Here is a 20,014-nt window from a genome sequence, read left to right as displayed (position 1 = left end):
CACTGTCAGTTGTATAGTATAAGTCTGAATCGTCTGTAATGTAAATCATCAGTCTGCTGTGTAAGTCATCTGTTGGTTGTATAATTATGTATTACTGTCATTTATAAGTCAGTTTTGTCAGCTGTGTCAGTTTTGAGCCCGGTGTATAAGTAAGCAGTCAGTTGTGCGAGTCAAGACTGTCATAACAGTCAGATGTATACGAATGCAGGCTGTGTCAGTCTTGTCAGCAGTGTAAGCTGGCTTGTCAGTTGAATCAGTCAGCATTGTTAGATATTTAAATCCAATAAACCTGCTGTGTAAGCACTCCCAGTTGCAGTTCGTTATGTCATTTGTAATCTGGAAATCAATGTGTCACTATATCAGCTGTATAAGTCAGTTCTGTCATTTGTATGACAGTGTTGTGTCTGTTGTAAGTTGTACAAGTCAGCCTTGCCAGTTTTGTCTCTGTTGCATATCAACACTACCGTCAAAGTTGTATCTTCAGTCACTTGTGTAAGTTTGCTACCGGTTTTGTAAGCACTCAGGCAGCTGACTACCGTACGTCAGCAATGTCGGTTGTGCAAGTCGGTATGCATCATCTACTGTATATATGTCAACACTGTAGGTGTATGTATTCAGTCACTTTGTGTCAGTCAGCTGTGTATGCAGTCAGCAGTTGTGAGAGTCCTATCTGTTGCGCATGTCTTTCAATGCTGTATGTGATGTCAGTTGTGTATGCCTTCAGGCAATTGTGTAAGTCCTGTCATTTATGTACTCTGCTGTGTCAGTTCTGTAAGTTGTGTATTCAGTCAGCTGTCACTCCAGTCAGATGTGTCAGTCTTCAGTAAGTTGTGTATTCAGTCAGTGTTATACCGTAAGTCTTCAGTAAGTTGTGTATTCAGTCAGTGTTGTACCGTAAGTCTTCAGTAAGTTGTGTATTCAGTCAGATGTGTTAGTTTTAGGAGACCTATATAAGTTGCATATTCATTCAGTTGTGCAAGTCTCCAACAGGTTGTGTATTCAGTCAGATGTTTCAGTATTCATTAAGTTGTGCATTTAATCAGTCATGTCATTTTTCTGTAAGTTGTGTTAGTCTTCATTCAGATGTGTTAGCCTTCAGTAACTTGTGTATTCAGCCAGTTGTGTCAGTCTTCAGTCAGTTGTGTCAGTCTTCATTATGTTATGTATTCAGTCTGTTGTGTCAGTCTTCAGATACTGTACTCAGACAATAGTGTGTCTTCAGTCCGTTCGTTACCTACTGTACAGTATATTGTCAGTCAGCTGGGTATCTCTTCTTCAGTCAACTGTGTCAGTCAGTTTCTTAAGTTATGTTAGCTGTGTCAGTCAGTTGTGTGTGTCTTTAGTCAACTGTAAGTTCTGTTGGTCAAATAAATCTTCAGTTCTCTGTGCTGACAGTTTGTTGTGTATGTCTTCAGTCAGTTGTGTACTGTATATTTTCAGTCGGCTGGCAAAGTTTTCAGTCAGCTGTCAGTAAACTGTATAAATTCTGTTTGTTGAGTCTCAGTTGTGTATATTCAGTTAACTGTGTCAGTCATCTATTTAAGGTTTGTTAGCTGAAGAAGTCTTCAATGAGCTGTTTTTGTTCTCAGCTTGTGTGTCTTAAGTCAGCTGTAAACTTCCCTTCATGTTGCACTGTATGAAGTATGCTCCATCAGCCCTATAAATTTTTTACTTCATCTGTCAATAGTTTTTACTGAAGTCATGAATTTTGTCAGATGTATAGGACAGTGCTAGTGCTGAAAATCAGTCATTCGTGTTGTCATTTTCAGGTTAGTTGAGCAGGTTTTGAATTTATAAATCTGGTAAATGTCTGTTGTCTGTTTGCCTCAGTTTCCAGTCATTTGTTATTCGCTGTGTCTTTATGTGAAAAGTTACCAGTAACTTGATTGTGAAATCAGTGTGTGTCATAAATCAATCACTTTTCATTTGGTAGGTCAATGTTTGTCAGTAAGTCATAAGTTACCGTACTTGTTATTCGATAAGTCCATGTCTGTTTAAAACACTAAGTCGTCAATTAACATTTAGCCAATTAATGGTTTAAACGGTCAACTGTTACTGGCAAATCAGTGTTTAAACCACAAATGCATCAGTTACGGTACTTAACATCTGTAGGGTCAGTGTCCATGTCATTAAATATTCAGTCACGTGATTTGTTACCGTACGTTCGTGTCTTTAAGACACCAAGTCATGAATCACTTGTAATGCATAAATCTGTATATTTGCAGCAAATATGTTACAAGTCACTTATTAAATTTGTGTTGGTTAAGCCACAGTCAAGACATTTATCTTTTGGTAAGTCAGCGTAAGGCCTTACTAAAATCATCAGCAAAGCAACATTGGCTGAACCAGCTGAGTGACCAGAAATTTATCAGTAATCAGTCTGTCCATTTTCTAAGGCTAGGTCATCCACCCATGCATCAACACATGGCACCATACACTTCGGCGTTAGTGTCAGCTGAGCAGTATTCAAGAAGGCGAGAGGTTTTGCAGATGAGTCACCTCTGCATTAATCTCGAGTAAGGAAATTGCAGTGGTATCTTAGTTGCTGTGGTGTCGTCAGTCATTGCGGAGCCAATTACTGTGGCGTCAGCCTCTGTAATGTCAGTCACTGCAGTGTCAGTCTCTGTGATGTCAATCATTGCAGTGTCAGTCTCTGTGGTATCATTGTGGCAACACTGTCAATTCAGTCGTTATAGCATCACTATGGTGTCGGTCAGCTGGTGTGACTTTGATATTAGCTGTATCTTAATGTGAAACCAATGAATGTGACATTAGTTATTGTAATTTTTGTAATGCAAGTCACTGATGTCAGTCACTATGATGTCCAGTGATGTGCAATTTGTTGCATATCTTCTTACTGTGATGTCACTTTTGATGTCAGTTACCTGGCTGTCTTTTGATGCACCTTCATTTACTAATATGCATTTATCACTGATGTAAGTCAGTGTTATGTTAGTTATTACTTTTATCAGTCTTGTGAATTGTTGTTTCTATCAAGTCACAGGTGTTTCTGCTGTGGTCAGCCAGGGTAAACATGTTACAAAATTGTGATGTCAGTTGTGTCAGTCACTGTGTTGTCAGTCACTTTGATGTCAGTTGGTGTGATGTCATTTTGTATCAGCTGGTGTGCAGTCAATCACTGTGCTGTCAGCTGATGTGATGTCAGCTAGTGTGCTGTCAGACTGTGTGATGTTAGTCACTGTGCTATCAGATGGTGTATATATCAGTCACTGTGCATGCTGTCAGCTGATGTAATGTCAGGCAATGTGCTGTCAGTTGATATGATGTCAGTCAACGTTCTGTCACCTGGAATAATGCCAGTGTGCTGTAAAATGATGTGATGTCAGTCACTGTGCCATCAGATGGAATGATGTCAGTCACTGTGCCATCAGATGGAGTGATGTCAGTCACTGTGCTGTCAGATGGAGTGATGTCAGTCACTGTGCCATCAGATGGTTTGATGTCAGCCACTGCTGCCAGATGGTGTAATGTCAGTAACTGTGGTGTCAGATGGTGTGAAGTCAGTCAGTGTGCTGTCAGATGGTGTGATGTAAGTCACTGTGCTGTCAGCTGGTGTAGTGTAAGTCACTGTGCTGTCCACTGGTCTGATGTCAGTCATTGTGCTGTCAGATGGTGTGATATCAGTCACCATACTGTCAGCTACTATTATGTCAGTCACTGAGCTGTCAGATGATGTGATGTCAATACTTCATGGTCAGCTGGTGTGATGTCAGTCACTGCACTGTCAGATGGCATGATGTCAGTCACTGCTGTTAGCTGGTGTGCTGTCAGTCACTGCACTGTCAGATGGCATGATGTCAGTCACTGCTGTTAGCTGGTGTGATGTCAGTCACTGTGCTGTCAGCTGGTGCTTTATCAGTTGGTGATGTCACTGTGCAATTAGATGATGTGATGTCAGTCACTGTGTTGTTAGTTGGTGTGATGTCAGTCACTGTGCTGAGTTGGCATGTCAACCACAGTGCTGTCAAATGGTGTGACATCAATCTTTGTCTTGTCAGTTGTGTTGGTCAGTGTATAGTCAGTGTCTGGCAGTGTGATATCAATGACTGTGATATCTGTTACTAACATAATTTTTTTTTTATGTAACTTTGATGTCACAGATATTAGTAAGTGGGAGTGGCATCAGTCATTGTCATTAGTCTGATATTTGTCACTGTGTTGTCATTTGTTATAATTTCAATCACAGGTGTCGACTAGGTGGAATATCAGTCACTGTGGGGTCAGTCTAATAATGTCAGTCACTGTGACAACCTATACAATAATTCACTGTGGTGTCTGACATGGGGTCATCAAAGTGACATCAATTTCTTGGATGTCAGTCATTACAGTAAGGTACTCTGATGTCAATTACTGTCATGTCCAATTTAGTTGGTGGCAGTGTGGTTATATGTCAATGTATTGCAAGCTATTGTGGTGACAGTCACTTTGGTAGCTATAACTGTATTGCAGGTCACTGTGGTGTCTGTCACTGTGCTGTTAAGGAATTACAGCATTAGCTATTAAACTGCCAGTTGTCGTGTGTCATGTACAGTAACATCAATAATCCTGGTTAATATTAAATATGGCAACTTCGGTAACCTACCTGTCTTGAAATTGGTATCATAAGTGAAGTCACTGAAATGATACATGGGATCCTGTGCTCCGAGAGTCGTAACACAATTGGTTTCCATTTTCTTCTGTATAATGTTCAGGTGACTTAAACGTAGTATGTTAATGTTTGCTTCATGGCCAATTGCCCCAGTTGCTCAGTTCAGTGTTCGGTTTTTCAGTCAGTCTCTTAGAGGAATTAGTGGTTGTAACATTCAAGTTACTTTCAATTAACTGTCAAGTATTGATCCTGCAGTAACAGGACAGCTTAGTTTGTGGGTCTGTGACTCTTGCATCGATATACTGTATTATTACTGTAAATCAACAAGTTTCTTTGTTATTTTTATAAACATAGTTACAAAAACACTTATGTCAGGCAAACTATTTTGATGCACCATGTCACTGCATTAATGATTATTATGCATAGCACTGTGCTCAACAGATGATTGCTAATACTGTAGGCTATAATGTCAGTGCTACCATTAATATGATGTGGAATTACTACTCAAATAAAAAACATTAACTTTAGATTAGAACTACAATCTTTTCTACATATGCTTGTAGATGCTATAGCAGGTCATCCAATTAGTTTTATGTCTGGTCGGAGGACTACTTGTGTCAAATGTGGCTGATATCTCAGTGCTGTTCCTTTACATACAGGTCGATGTTTTCTAGTAATCGTACTTACTGTCTGCAGTGATGCAACTGACTGTGGTGCATGTAGCTGTCATGTCTTAGTGTCATGGTGGGGAGTGTCTCTGCTGCAGGAGGAAGTCAGTAATATACATCAGATCCATGGGCTCACAAACAGTCATCACTCTAAACTATCAGCTAATTTCTACTGTCTTAAAAAAAAAAAAAAAAAAAAAAAAAAAAGATGAAATCATCATGCTATAATGATGTATGTAACTCTTGCAAATAAGATAGTTATGAGATATTGAAAGGGGTTGTATTGCCCTTACTACAGTCAGGTCAGAGTATGCATAGGCCTATGAACAAGTTTTGGTTGCATTTTCTAAAAAGTCATCTCTAAGGCACTGTATTCTAACTTTCCTCATGAAACTGAACAGTTTCTTGAATGATAGGTGATATGATATGTAAAAGTCATGACTCCAGCTGGACTGTGCTAAGACATACTAAAAAAAAAAAAAAAAGTCTTTACTGCTGCAAATGCCACTGGAAAACAGAAAAACAAGCTGATAAACTAATAAAGAAAATCAAATAATGCCGATATCGGATTTGAAGATATGTTTTTGATTCCATGTAATAAACGCTTTTGTCACAGAGATGTCAGAGGAGCAAGAATGTGTGTAGATGCAAAGAAGCAGTCTGCTCACATGCCATGTGTTTCACAGTGGCCATAAAGAGCAGAGGAGAAGGAGTTGTAAAGTTTCATTTATGGCTTAAGATATGTATAAGGAGCACACTGTCTGTCTTCTTGTCTCTCACTCTACAGTATCGAATCCGAAGATCATCACTGTTCACTCCCCATATCATTATCATAACATACAGAGTTCATAGTATATACTGTACATCTAATCTGCACCTGAGTGTTCAAGATCAGTGGGAGGAACTCCCATACTTCATTTCACTAGCTTTTCACATCACAAGAATACAGGAAATAGTCATTCACTGTGTTTGTGATAAACTAGCTCTTTATCTCTTTATATCCCACACAATGTTCCTCTCATTTTGCACTTTGTATACTAGCCATTCTCTTAACAATTATTCTCACTGTGTTTCTCACGTACATGTCCATATTGTCTGCTCTCCCTAACCTTGCCCTACGTACACTCGATTGCGTGGTGGGCCGAGGATTCAATTACTGTTGGTCTGGTGTCAGTTTCGCATTTGATTTCAGGTGTGAAGGATTTGAACTCCTCCTGTGACTGTTTGATGAGCTCCTCTGGGATGATGGGCTCGTAGTCACCAGCGTCATGGAGGTCGTGGTGGTGGGGGGAGTGAGGAAGACCATCCATGCTGTTTGTGTCTGCTGTCTCCAGGCTGCCCCCTGTTGTATCATAACAGTTTAGGTACAATGCAAAGTAATCTTCTTCTCCTTCTTCCTCCTTTTCTTCCTTATCTTCATCATCATCAACATTGTCTTAACTATTTTTCACTGATACAGGCACAGGGAACAAAACAGTTTGAAGTGAAATACTCTCACCTATGATAAACAACATACAGTACACAGAAATATTAAAATTTTCTATCTAAGGCATTATTACTGGGTCCATCAATTACTGCCATCTTAATATTAGGCTAATAATATGTAACAGAAGGGAATCAAATGAGATATATGTGAAGGGTGGGGTTCATATTTTACTGAGCACAAGGATGAACAATTAGTCAGATATGTTATTAGATAACTTACCTGAGGCAATAGAGGGGCAGTAATCATAGCTGCCAGAAGGTCCTGGTGGAGAGCGTTCCACAGCTAGTTCCTCCTCTGGGCTGGACGGCTTACAGCTGGTTGTTTTCCAGTGAGTCCTGTGGAATATTAGTGTTAGCTCCTTTCTTACAATCTTCCATTCAAGACTGGTAGTTATGATTACCATTTTTGTTTTTAAACATATTTGCACAAGAACTCAATAACTATCTGGTCATCTGATACTATTATGATGTATTTATACAGCTAAAAGGTTTTCTCACCTTAGCCCTGATGCACTAATGTACTTCTTATTGCATGTGTTGCAGGTATATGGCCGCTCATTGGTGTGAAGTCGCTTATGCAGCTTAAGATGTACAAACTGTGTAAACTTTGCAGGGCAGAGATCACATGCATATGGCTTCTGGCCTGAATGTAATCTCATGTGTGTCTTAAGGTTGGAGGTGGAACTAAATCTCTTCTTGCAGATATCACACTGATGTGGCTTTTCACCAGTGTGCACCAAATGATGCTTCTGGAGATGTGCCAACTGAGTGAAGCTCTTGATGCACACATTACATTTGAATGGTCGCTCACCAGAATGGGTCCTGAGGTGCACCTTGAGATTGGACAATTGTCCAAAGGTTTTGAAGCAAACATTACACTCATAATGCATCTTGCCATCCTTTTTCTGCAGGGGGTATGGCAGTGAGCGGTAGCCACGATTTCCGTTCGTAGGGGAGGTGGAACCCTGTGAGGATGGGGACCCTTGAGATGAGTGAGATGAGTTGCTGGATGGAGGAGAATGCCCTGTTGCAGTGGTAGGGATGGAGATGGTGAGGCGATGGTCCATGGGCATGGAGGCCTGGTTGTTGGCAGGGAAAGCACCACTGCTGCCATTATAGCTACCATAGGAATACATATTAAAGTGCTGGGTAGAAAACATTTGTGATACTGGTGTGCGGTAGGTGTTGGAAGGAGGTGGCTGTGTAGAGTAAGAAACTTGAGGAGGTGGATGCGGAGATGTGTAACAAGCTGATCCTGGCTTCTGATGGGCTGAGGATGAATCTGGTGATATTTGTTGGCTGGAGTCAGAACTGCAGTAACTCCGTTTATAGTGGTAATCTTGGACAGGCCCTGAACTACTGGTTGCACTGTCTGGCTTGTAGTGTGCATCACTAGGCAAAGCAATGTGAACAGGTTCTTTCAGGTCACGTGGAGGAACAGTGGTTGCACCTGTGGTTGCAATATTTGTGGTATCAACCTCATCCTTGCCACCCAACCGCCGCAACAAAATATTTTCCAAAATGGAGCCTGAGGGCCGTGGGGATGGTAACTGTGTATCAGGAGGCGCTCCCAACCTTGGATCTGTTGGATGGGTATGTCGGACTTCCTGGGGACCTGGATGTCTTGTATCAGGTTGCACTGAGTGTCGTGTGTCAGGAGGAACTGGTAGCCGAGGGTCTGGCCCCACTGTAACTCGGGGGTCCTGAGGCGGCATGACAGGTAAGCGTGGCACTGTGGTCACACTGGAACCCAAGCCAGGCAGTCGTGCCATAGGTGGTAGAGGGAGACGGTTTGGTCCTAGACGAGGCTCATGTGGCATTTGCAGGCGGGCAACAGATGGAAGGCCAACACGAGACTCTGGTAGGTGGGGCTGTCGGGTATCTGGATTAATTACTTGCTTGGTAATGGTGATACCAGGCAATGCGGTGTCTGGTAACATGGGCATCCGGGAATCTGGGAAAACCTGAGTGGGACGGGCGTCTTGGCGCAATTCAGCTGTGCGTTGCACACCTGGAGACCGTCGTGGAGGAGGGTCTGGAAGTGGATATCGACGCACCAGTGGGCTATTGTTCTCTTGTGTACTCTCAGGTCGCTGTTCCTTTTCCATTACTGAGTCTACTCGATGTGTCTGCTCATTGAAAGGTGGTGAAGGTGTGTACTGTGGTGGTGGTGGATATGATGGAGAACGACGAGGGATGGATGTTGAATCATCAGCATCACGTTTCGTTGGGTGAGCAGATGTAGGGGTAACCTTGGGTGCTCCCTGTGTTAGAGACTGCGGTGGTGATGCTGCCTGAGGCACTGCTTGGGGTGGCTGTGGTGCTGCCTGAGGTGGTGGTGGTGGTGGTGGTGGTGGTGGTGGTGGTTGTGGTGCTGCTTGAGGCTCAGCTGCAGATTGCTGATGCTCCAAAGGTGGTGACACAGACTTCTCTTTCTCAGAAGAATCTGATCCAGTGGATTTGGATCGATAGTGATATGCCCTTGACATCTTAATTTTCACCTTGCGGTATTCATTACGCAGTTCTGCTTCTTCATCCTCAGCTGGGGACTCCTTCCTCTTCTTTTTGCTACAACAGAACACAAAAATGTCAGTGCTGGTTTGCAAATAGAGTAAATGTCCTATTATTAGCAGCAGCATTAAAATGACCAAAGCACTCACTCACTCTCACTCTCTCTCTCTCTGCATGCACACACACACACACACACACACACACACACACACACACACACACACACACACACACACACACACACACACACACTTTTCTTACCTGAAATCCAGAACATAGTTGTTGTCACCTTCAGAATCTGAGGAGTCCTCAGGAAGGTTATAGTCATGATGATAGCCATTGCTATCATATCCTTCATCTGATCTAACAGATCCTTCTGTTGGGGTCAACTGTCCATTGCGGGCCTCAAACTGGTTTGGGGAAGTACCAAGAGGAGACTCTGCTGCAGATGATCCATTTGGGGATAATGTCACACTCTTGGGAGCTGGAGTTTCTGGTTCCTCTTTTATTTCAACCTCACTTACTTGCTGGCCTGGGAAGGGAAGTGTTCAAGAGCCATATAACTCCATGTTTAGAAGAAATAGGACCTCTTCCTGTGATCTACTATGTCTAGTTCACATAATTATCCTAATATATTTTAATGATGAAAACTGTGTTGATATTAAAGATACTGCACTAATAACGTACTACAGAAATATATAATATGCAAAATAAATTGCCACGAAAGTACCGTATTATGGTCTTTCCTGCCAGTGACAATCCCTTTCTAAGGTTGATGTAAGATGAAGATTAGCTCGAAATCAGTATTTTATAAAAGATCCATGGTGGCAACCATCATCCACTCACCAGATGTGATGCTGCCTACTTCTTTCACCTTTATCATTCTTTTTTTGTTTCTGTCCTCCTCTCTTCCTATTTCTCCCATCTTTCTTGTCACGTTTTATTACTCATTCCTTTTCAGGTGGCTTTACATTGAGTGACAAGCCTAATGGTTTCCTGTAAGCCAGGAAACCCTTTACAATGCTGGGTGGTAACCATATAACCAACCCATACGTGTTCCCTATGTGTCAACAAGTGGGTTGGTGGAGGGTTGGTGCCCCTCTCCGTAAAACAATTACCTCAAAGACAAATGGTAACCCCTTACAGGATTACAGTGTCTGGCTATAGATTGACAGATACACAGGTCTCTTATAACAGAAATCTTAACAGCCTGAATCTCATATCAGATGCAGATTAGCTTGAAGTAAATGTTTGCAGTAATCTCTAATCTGTAACAGAAAGAGGGATGAAACTCACGAATCTTCAGCAGCATCTGCTCTCCAGTAAGTGGGTAGTTGAGTCTGGTGGCAAACTCCCTACAGTACCACACAAGCAGCTCTTGCTCTGGCAGGATGGGTTTGATTGTGTAGAAGTAGATGTTGGTCTGTTAAGGGGAGGGAACTTAGGTTAATCACACAATCTTATTTAATTTTGTTGTGTTTTCCAGTTTTATTTTATACTGGTAATCTCTAAAGAAGTCAGCAACAAAAATAATGGTCTTTCTTCACATATGACATCGTGATTATTGCTGGTTTCCTCTTCACCCTGGATTTCACTGTTCCTGAAATACTTCCCTTGTGGCAGTTAATCAGCAGTCTTATTTTATACGCTACTGGGAAGCTCTCAAAAAGTTCAGACAAAATAATGATCTTTTGTCACATTGGAGAAATTAGATTTTGATGCTAGATTTCCTCTCTCATGTTGCACCAGCAATCAATCAGTACTCCACTTTACTGAGTATCTGCAGTCTCAACAAAAATTATTACATTTCTTCAAATTTAATTCTGTGTTTGATTTTTGTTGGCTTTCACCATAGGTTTTCTTTTAGTAACTAGCAGGCAGTCGGTTAAAACAATGATCTTTCTTTGCATTTACCCTTGTAGATAAAATTAACTGGCTTTTCATAAGATTTTCTTTCTCACCTTGTACTGGCAGGCAATCAGGTTCTGTGACTCTGAGCTGTAGGCCGGATTGACATAGCGCATCCAGTTGGCTTTGCTGGTGTCATACCCATCGATATAGTAGTACAGCTCATCCCCACGGTATACCTGTGGTGAGAAAGAAAAGGGAAATACAGTTAATGAGGTTCGAATGAGGAAAATAGAGCTAATGGGGTTTGAAAGTGGAAAATACACTTCATGGGGTGTGAATGAGGAAAATATGGTTAATGGGGTTTGAATGAGGAAATATAGTTAATGGGGTTTGACTGAGGATAATGCAATCACCGAGTTTTGAATGGATGAAGCAATGTTGTATTTGTGGAGAAAAGGGATAGAAAAAAAAAAGGGGGGGGGGAATGGTCAGGTTAGGATTGGGAGCTGGCATTCTGCTGTGTTTCGGGAAAAGGATAAGAGGAAGGAATGTGTTCAGTGAGGCTTGGAGGGGTGAGGGGGGGGGGAATGAAGGAGTCTTTGTGGTGCTGTAGTGGTGTAGAATGAAATAAATAAATAAAATGAAGCTTGGAGACGAAGCATGAGGAAGAATTCTGACATAGTGAGGAAAGGGAGGAGGAGTAAGAAGGAAAAGGGAATGAAATTTCTACCATCGTCACTACCAGAACTCTATCATATAAGCTTGACAAAAACTGTCTGGTTGCAGCAAGAACAAAAAGGCATCCTGGTGCTGCGAGGGTGACTTTAGACTGCTTCAAACCACTTTAGTACGCCTCTCTTGAATCAGTTCTTCCATTAGTAGAAAAAATACATGGTGGTCCGTATATAACACTCCTCTTCCACTCCACCAGGTTATTTCTTGAGTGTTGGGACGGCTTAGTCAGCGATATCAGTGTTTCATGATTTACTCATTTCCTACTTCCACTGCCCTGCCCACGCCCACACCAGCAGACTGAGCCATCCCACAGCACATATGATACTCCTAAGTGAGTTTCTAGTACAGCGCTATTTACAGACCACTCTACATCAAGGTTTTGTAGTGAAAGGGTTAAAATAATGAAAACCAAGGAAGGGGAGGACGAGAAACCTTGAGATATTGACGAAGCTCGAACCATGATGGTCAAGGAGTGAATATCGTGAGACAGTGGAATGAGTCCGAAGGGACAAAGAAATTTGAAAAGTACATGAGTGGAACTGAAATGAAATTTATGAAAGTGAAACCGGGGAACAGGAGAGAGAGAGAGAGAGAGAGAGAGAGAGAGAGAGAGAGAGTATAGCCACGATGGCAGAGAAAACTGAGGGACGTTAAGAAAAAAATCGGTCATAATGGAAAGTGGAAAACTACGAAGGAAAGCGGACGGGGGGGGGGAGACTTACATATAATCCTTATCATAACTCTTATCAAAATGCAAGCTCAATGCAGGGGGATTATGAGCGAGTTTAATTAGCAAGGTCATGGAAAGACGAGACAGTCGGGCGTGCTTGGGCAATATGTAGGCTAGCCTATACTGTACAAGGTGGCCATTATATAACTCTAATCCCACACCGCTGGGCGATTTCTGGCGTGTTGCGAGGACGGCTCAGTCAGTGTTATCGGTATCTACCCTGCATCATTTTATAACTTCTTACTCCTACTGCCACACCCACGTCCATAGTAACAGAATGTGCCGTCCCCGCAAAACATAAGATACTGCTACATGAGTTTCTAGTACAGCCCTGTCTTCACACACACACACACACACACACGCTGCTTGTTAGGTCCTTCAACGTAAGAACGTCTCTCTCTCTCTCTCTCTCTCTCTCTCTCTCTCTCCATTTTATTCTTGCCCCTTGCTGGCGATTTGATTCATTTTTTTTTTATATTTATTACTGAAGGGTTTAGATGTAGCCTTCCTTAAAACCTGCACTGTAGGGTAATTTTTTAAAACTGAGTAAACGTCTTGTAGTTGCAAGAATTAAAAAAATAGCACTCTTGGGTTTATGGGGTCAATCATACTAGCACCAGGCTATGCCATTCCGCTCAGGATGAATCTCTAGTAGTGGAGAGGTTAACGAATGCTAATCCCTGAAATTCGATAAAACTCTCATAAGCTGACTTAAATCGTCTGGAAATAGCAAGAATAAAATGAGAGACGTCGCAGGGACTAGGGGTTAATAGGATTTTTTTTTTTTTTCCCCCCCGTGTGTCCGACTCTGGGCATAGGCTTCACAGCCTGCTTTCAAGACCCAGTACCCCTCCTACGTACCGCACACCTCTACATGTCACCAATTCGGCGCTAACACCCACCGTCCATACTGAATACATGCTAGGGCTGTTTCATACAGGACTGGTGTATTGGTATTAGCGAGGGTATTTTCACATGTCGGCGGGTATTCTTTTAAATCAGTAAGGTCTGATTTTTATGAAATTCAAATCCTTAAACTGTTCCCTGCTCCAGCGGGATTTGAACCCGGGTCCGTTAGAACTACAAGCCACCTCTCAACCGATTGAGCCACCGCCTCCCCCATATTTACGTGGCGAGGGTGATGAAAAGAATGGTGGAAGGAAAGGCGGGCGTGCTTAGGCTAGGTATTCATTCAGACGAGCCCATTGTTAGTTTGGGAAGCTCCTGCGACGGAAATGCTGCTTAGGCATTTATGAGGGAGGAATGAAGGAGAGAGAGAAAGGAGGAAAACAAGTAGGGGAAAAAGGAAGAGAGGGGAAATGACAAATAAGAAATGGAGAGAGGGGAAAGAGAAGGAATGAGATAAAAGGACAAGTAGGAAAAGGATTTTTTTTTTTTGAAAGAGAGAGAGAGAGAGAGAGAGAGAGAGAGAGAGAGAGAGAGAGAGAGAGAGAGAGAGAGAGAGTTGGGGGAAGAGGAGGAGGGGTGGTGGTGGGGGGGAAGGTAGATAATTATTCCGTGCAACTGCCTGGTCTGTCGGTCAGTGAACTTGCCTCTGTTACCCCAACCAACAAACCTACCCTCTGCTTTCACACCCGCCGCAAACATTTTGAACAGAATTACAATCACGCTCAATATTCCCTTTGCAAGTCAGGGTACCAGAACTACGGTACTTAAACGAGATTCCTACCCTTCCAACCCGCCTATTTTTTTTTTCTTTATTCTAGCAGAAATGTAGAGGGATGTTATTGTACTGTCGTGTTAAATATTCGGAATCAGTCACCAGCATTATCTTTACGTCTCACTGCTCCCTGATCGTCAGAGTATTCTTTGTTTTCATACCATTTTGTTTTCTTTTTTGTATGTTACATATTTTTAGAATTTTCATTCTTTTCGATCCCATATGCAATTTTGTCATCTAGCCCTCTGGTTCGCTGCAACCGGCTGGGAAGTGTACAACCTTTGCTCGTGCCAGTGCATCTGGATGGTAATGGCAAGGGACGGATCAGTAGTTGGTAGGGTGGTAGTAGTAGTAGCTGTAACTCGGTTAGACTGCAGGCTGAGGTTGCCCCCTCCTACAGTCTAACATTTCCCTTTCAGTCGGTGGGGTAGCAGTCGTAAGTGGAGGGTTGGGTGGCTGGCAGGGTTTAGTAAAAGCTTATAAGTTGGTTAGTAATTGGGATATTGACAGGCTAAGGGGGAATATGCTAAATATAAGGTACCCAGGTTGGTCAGGAGGGGTGAGGGATGATGATTTGGAGATGATTATTGGTTTAGGCTGTTAGAGATAAGACTATAAAAAGTAATGAGCAACAAAATTGAAGAATTATCGCAGTTTATCCAGTTAGTTGCGACAGTATGAGAAATAAAGAAAAATAAAATTAAAAAAGTAGTGAAAGTAGTACTAGCAATAGTTGCAACCCCAGGATCCTCTGAACCCAATGGACTGAGGACTGAAGCTGCCCTCATCCTGCAGTCCACAACCGTCCTTTTGGGGGACAGGAAGGGTGATGATGAGAAACGTTTACATATTATTCGGGCAGAGGAGTTGCTCAGGTACATAAGTGCCACCGCATAAAGGCGTCCCTCTCCATCACCATATTGAAAGTAAGCTACGGGTATAAGATAAAGTATTGCAGTTAGTAGTTACAGTATGAGAAGTAAAGTGTAATACATAAAATACTGAGGGTAAACGAGGAATTTGAGTATACGACAACATAATGAAAGCATAAGAGGTACACATGAAGCTGTTAAGGTTATCGCTGCCTTTGCTGTTAGGAGAATGAGTTAAAAAAAAAAAAAAGGAGGGGGGAGATTACAGAGAATGAATTAAAGCTTAAAAGGGTCACATGGAGCTGAAAAGAGATGTCAGAACATATATAAATAAAAAGCTGGGATGAGTAGCAATGGCGCTGAAAGAAAATACGGGGGTTAGGGGATATTAATATTACAAAGCTGAAGGAAGGGAGGAGGAGGAGAGGATCGATGGAAGACATGCAAGTATACTGATAAATTTCCCTTTACCTCAGATGGCTTCCCAGGGTCGAGGTCCACCTACAGAAGAATAAGAGAACCAATCACCAGGGAGGAAAGAGAGGGTGTGGGTTTTTTACATTCTGACAGCCATTTAGGTGGACGGGCTTGTTTTGTTTACTTCTGACAGCCAATTAGTTTTGCCTATATTTTGACAGCCAATCATCAGAGATGAAACAAAACGCGTGTTTCGTGTACAATATGACAGCTAATCATCAGGTAAGAAAGGGGGTGTTTTGTTTATAATTTGATAGCCCATCACCAGAGAGTAAAAAGTTGGAGGCTTTTGTTTACATTTTGCCAACCAGTCGCTAACTAGGACACATGGAGAGATTTTTGTCTGTTTGTTTATTTTCACGGAGACAGCCAATTATCATGGAAGATGGTTGGAAGGGGCGTGCAAGAGTTAATTTATCTGACAGCCCATCACCGGTAAGGAAATTTGTCTGTAGGTATATAAGTGAGAAATTAGTCACTCTCACACCATCGTACCCTTCTCCCTATGAACCAAAACTAGCAGTCCCTGTGATAAAAGGAATGAACCACTGTGGTGCGTCTGTCACCCAGTTATAGCCATTTACCTTTACATGGCCTAAAACTGTCATTTCCCCATCTTGAATGCTGCGCTGGAACAACACATTGACAAACACATAGCATCAGACAGTGTGTGCTATGGAAAAGATGCAGAGTTGTAGTATTGTTGTCCTTCTGTCATCGAACAATGAGAAATAAGCTGCAAAAGAGCGAAATTTTCTGCCAAGGCCATGTGAAAGAACTATAATTCTTCATTTGTATTGCTGATTCGTTCCAAAAATTACCACTGGATGTTCATGGGTGACGGACACGCCACAGTGACAGAGGTTGTCCCATCCACACAGGGTACATTAGTCACACTACACTCTTTTCACTTAAACTTGCCCTAAAGTTGCCATTGTTCCATTTTTGAATGCTCAGTTGTAACAAGAGATTTACACTTAAATACGGTGCTAGTCACGAAGAAATGCTATGATACGAACGAAAAACAAGGCCAAGTTTATGTGAAAGAAATACTTTCTGTATGGTAACTCTTGAACTTCAGGTATAGTTGTATTTCTTTCATGTTTCATACACGATAATTTGAAATCTTAAAGTATTAGGTTGAAAATACAGGCAGTTTAGTTTAAGTAAATTAAAACAAGTCCTGAAGTCTGTTTATTCTAATTTTTGGCAAGGCACAAGGACCTATAATGATCGTCACCCGGAAAGGTTTCAGGGCAGCCAAAGTTTAAGGGGCAAAAAAAAAAAAAAAAAAAAAAAAAAAAAGGCTTTGTGGGCAATATCATTAACCTCTGGAGCATTTAAGTTTGATTACTATCTAATACCAACTATCTACCTTTCTCATATAGGCCACGATTTAGTCTCCCAATACTCTCACTACTACCATCACCTCCATGCATATTCTTTTGGTATAAGAGATTTCGTAGCACCTTCTCCGTTCCGACTTATTTTGCGTAGTAAATCTTAAAATTTGCTGGCGCTGTTTTCATATGTTTATGTGTCTTAATTTTACTGTAGTGTGGATTCTTCAAAGGGAAGAATTATACCCACCTATGGAAATGCTCCTTAAGAATGTGGAACAGTTACGGCCCAACCTGGACTCCGTCAGGCTTAGTATCATTTTAATTTTGGCACAGTTTGGACCAGTAAGTAGCCTACAGTGAGGTGTAACGTGCAAAATAAATCGCTGAAGAAATGTTTCGAAATCTAACCCTTTCCCCCCAAAAAAAAAAAAAAAATAATAATAATAATAAAAAAAATAAAAATTCACGCAAAATAAATCGCTGAGGATGAGGTTTCACGAAATCTCCAATAAACAAACGAAAATTTCACCATAAAACTTCATGGGTGAGTCAGTCCCCAGTTTGTATCCTCATTATAACACTTATTCCCAGCAACATAACATTAATATCTAGGGTAATAAGTGTGTGTGTGTGTGTGTGTGTGTGTGTGTGTGTGTGTTCTATCTATCTATCTATCAATCAATCAGTCAACCAACCAACCAACCAGCAGGAGGGGGTAAAAATCCGGCTTAAGCAGTAGCATAGAATAAAATCGTCAGGCAGAAATAAGATTCTCTGGATGTAGCAAGAAATAAAAATTGTTATTAAGAAGAATATGTAGCTAGCAGAAAAAAAATTAAGGTGACAGCTAGGGAAAAAATTGTCAAAAGGTAGCCTAAATAAATGTAATTCAATACCAAAGAATATAATAGTAGTAGTAGTAGTAGTAGTAGTAGTATAAAAATAAATTCTGTTGGTACTTACCCGCCAAAAGTACTTCCTGTTGGCGGTCTTGGGCACCTGGTCCTTGGCATAACACCTGCCCTGGAGCGGCCCGAAACGAGTGCCCCGGGGGATGTAGTCCGTGCTCCAGATGCCCATAACCTGACGAAGAAAGGTTGGTCATGGTTAGGGGGGTGTGTTGGTTGGGTCTGGGGTTGGGTAAAATTAGGTTGGTGAGCTTAGGTTGGATTGGCTTTCACTGGACTGATTTGGGTTTGGTGAAGTATGGCGAGGTTAGGTTGGGCTGGGCTGGTTGGGTTAATTTAGATCAGGCTAAGGTCTATCTAGAGTGGTTAGCGTAGGCTAAGGAAGGTTAATATGGTCTGGTTTGGTTTGGTTTGGTTCGGCTGGTTACATTACGTTAGGCTGGTTCATTACTGTGCACAAGCTTTCCTCTCAAAAAAAAAAAAAAAAAAAAAAAAAAAAAAAAAGTAGTCGGCATTAAAAATCGAAGAGAGATCCTCCCCTTTAAGAGATCTGTCATGACAGGCATTAAGGTAGCTGTGGTTTGCCCAGGTTACGATAAGTTACAGAATAAGTCAGAGCAATATAGACACATTCATCATTTTCCATTTACAAAATACACCCAGACAACCCACACACACGTTTTCTTAAGTTACAAATGTCCTTAACACAACTCACACGCATTTCTCGCGGTCTCAGACAATCCTCACGCACTCACCACAGTTCACACTCTCCCACAACAGAAAATAAACTAACCAACGCAATCCACTCGCACTCCCACACACTCACAGTTACTAATCACAGTTCTCACTCTCATCCACGCTGATTCCAGTCATGTACAGTTATTTACACTCAAGCATTCATTACATCGTCACTCTCACCCTCACCTGAACAGTCTCTCTCTCTCTCTCTCTCTCTCTCTCTCTCTCACACACACACACACACACACACACACACACACACACACACACACAAAACCCCATACTCACATCCGATATGGTAGCAGAGGCCTTGAGGACGAGGTTGCGAGGGAGTGAGAGTGTGGCATGATTGGGACAGTTCTCCTCGGTGGGGGTGTCCGGAACTAGGTAGACGGCCCTCTCCTCCCACTCCTCCTCCTTGATGCTCTCCAAGTCCCACTCCTCGCCCATCTTGCTTGGCTGGGGGTAGTGAGGGAGAGGGGGGGTTAGCGTGAAAGACGTGGGTTACTGAGAAAGACTGGGGGTTAGGGAGAGATGAGGAATAAGGTCTGTGGAGTGGGCATGCGTAAGTGAGGAGTGGATGATGAATAGGAAGAACAGGAAAAATTTGATGTGAATGAGTATACCACGGTATATACTGTATATTATAGCCTATATCACTTGCTTATGCGTGATTCATAGATATGCTTATATCCATAATGAAAAGGAAAAACAAAAATGTCCCAAGCGCACTCGTAATCACATCATATGAGGAAATGCGATTACAGTACAAGAAAGTGTTCGGAAAACTTTATTCTTTCCTTTTCCTTGCGGACAGTATTATATACATACATACATGCATATACTGTGTATGTATATATATATATATATATATATATATATATATATATATATATATATATATATATATATATATATATATATATATATATATATATATACAGAGAGAGAGAGAGAGAGAGAGAGAGAGAGAGAGTTATAAAAAGGTAGAGATAAGTTTGAGTAAGATAAATAAATTACAATAAGAGAAACAAGGAGAGTTTAGGATTAGGAAGGTCACAGTCTGCAATGACAAGAGGCCATAGTGAGAACGGAAGGAAAAAAGAAACATCTAAGCAGCACTGTGTGAGGGACTAAACAGCCAACAAAATGGTACAGTAAGATATCAAATGTTCATATATATTTCAAACCAGGAATGAATGTAAACAAACTAGTCTTATGACCTAGAGAACACTGTAACCACGTCATTACAAGGACATTTTCTTTTATTATTACTACTACCAGACGATTTTACTGAGCTGAAGACGTTGTAATATGTAGCATTGAAGGGATTAATGAAGTCAGTATGTAATACCTCCAGTCAGAAGTCTCCCAAAGCTGATTAAAGTAGTTTCGTAGTAGCAAGA

At 41.6% G+C, this 20,014-nt stretch overlaps 1 protein-coding gene across 1 annotated transcript in view; it reads right to left on the bottom strand.

Annotated features, from left to right (window-relative positions):
• Positions 1–6,392: 6,392 nt before the first annotated feature.
• Positions 6,393–20,014, bottom strand: part of Blimp-1 (PR domain zinc finger protein 1) — a 54,893-nt gene continuing 41,271 nt past the window's right edge. Inside the window, exons 3-11 of the mRNA XM_080286658.1 lie at positions 18,897–19,067; positions 17,926–18,045; positions 15,614–15,643; positions 11,235–11,360; positions 10,570–10,696; positions 9,535–9,805; positions 7,261–9,330; positions 6,983–7,098; positions 6,393–6,619 (exon numbers count right to left, since the gene is read on the bottom strand). Coding sequence (XP_080142784.1) covers positions 6,393–6,619; positions 6,983–7,098; positions 7,261–9,330; positions 9,535–9,805; positions 10,570–10,696; positions 11,235–11,360; positions 15,614–15,643; positions 17,926–18,045; positions 18,897–19,067 — 3,258 coding nt within the window. The remainder of the gene's footprint in view (positions 6,620–6,982; positions 7,099–7,260; positions 9,331–9,534; positions 9,806–10,569; positions 10,697–11,234; positions 11,361–15,613; positions 15,644–17,925; positions 18,046–18,896; positions 19,068–20,014) is intronic.

Source organism: Coenobita brevimanus, chromosome 14 (genome assembly GCF_032717465.1).
Source record: "Coenobita brevimanus isolate Jiangsu-jjx chromosome 14, ASM3271746v2, whole genome shotgun sequence".
Taxonomy (NCBI): domain Eukaryota; kingdom Metazoa; phylum Arthropoda; class Malacostraca; order Decapoda; family Coenobitidae; genus Coenobita; species Coenobita brevimanus.
Note: the sequence above shows the minus strand (reverse complement) of the source record. Positions and strands in the feature narration are given on the sequence as shown.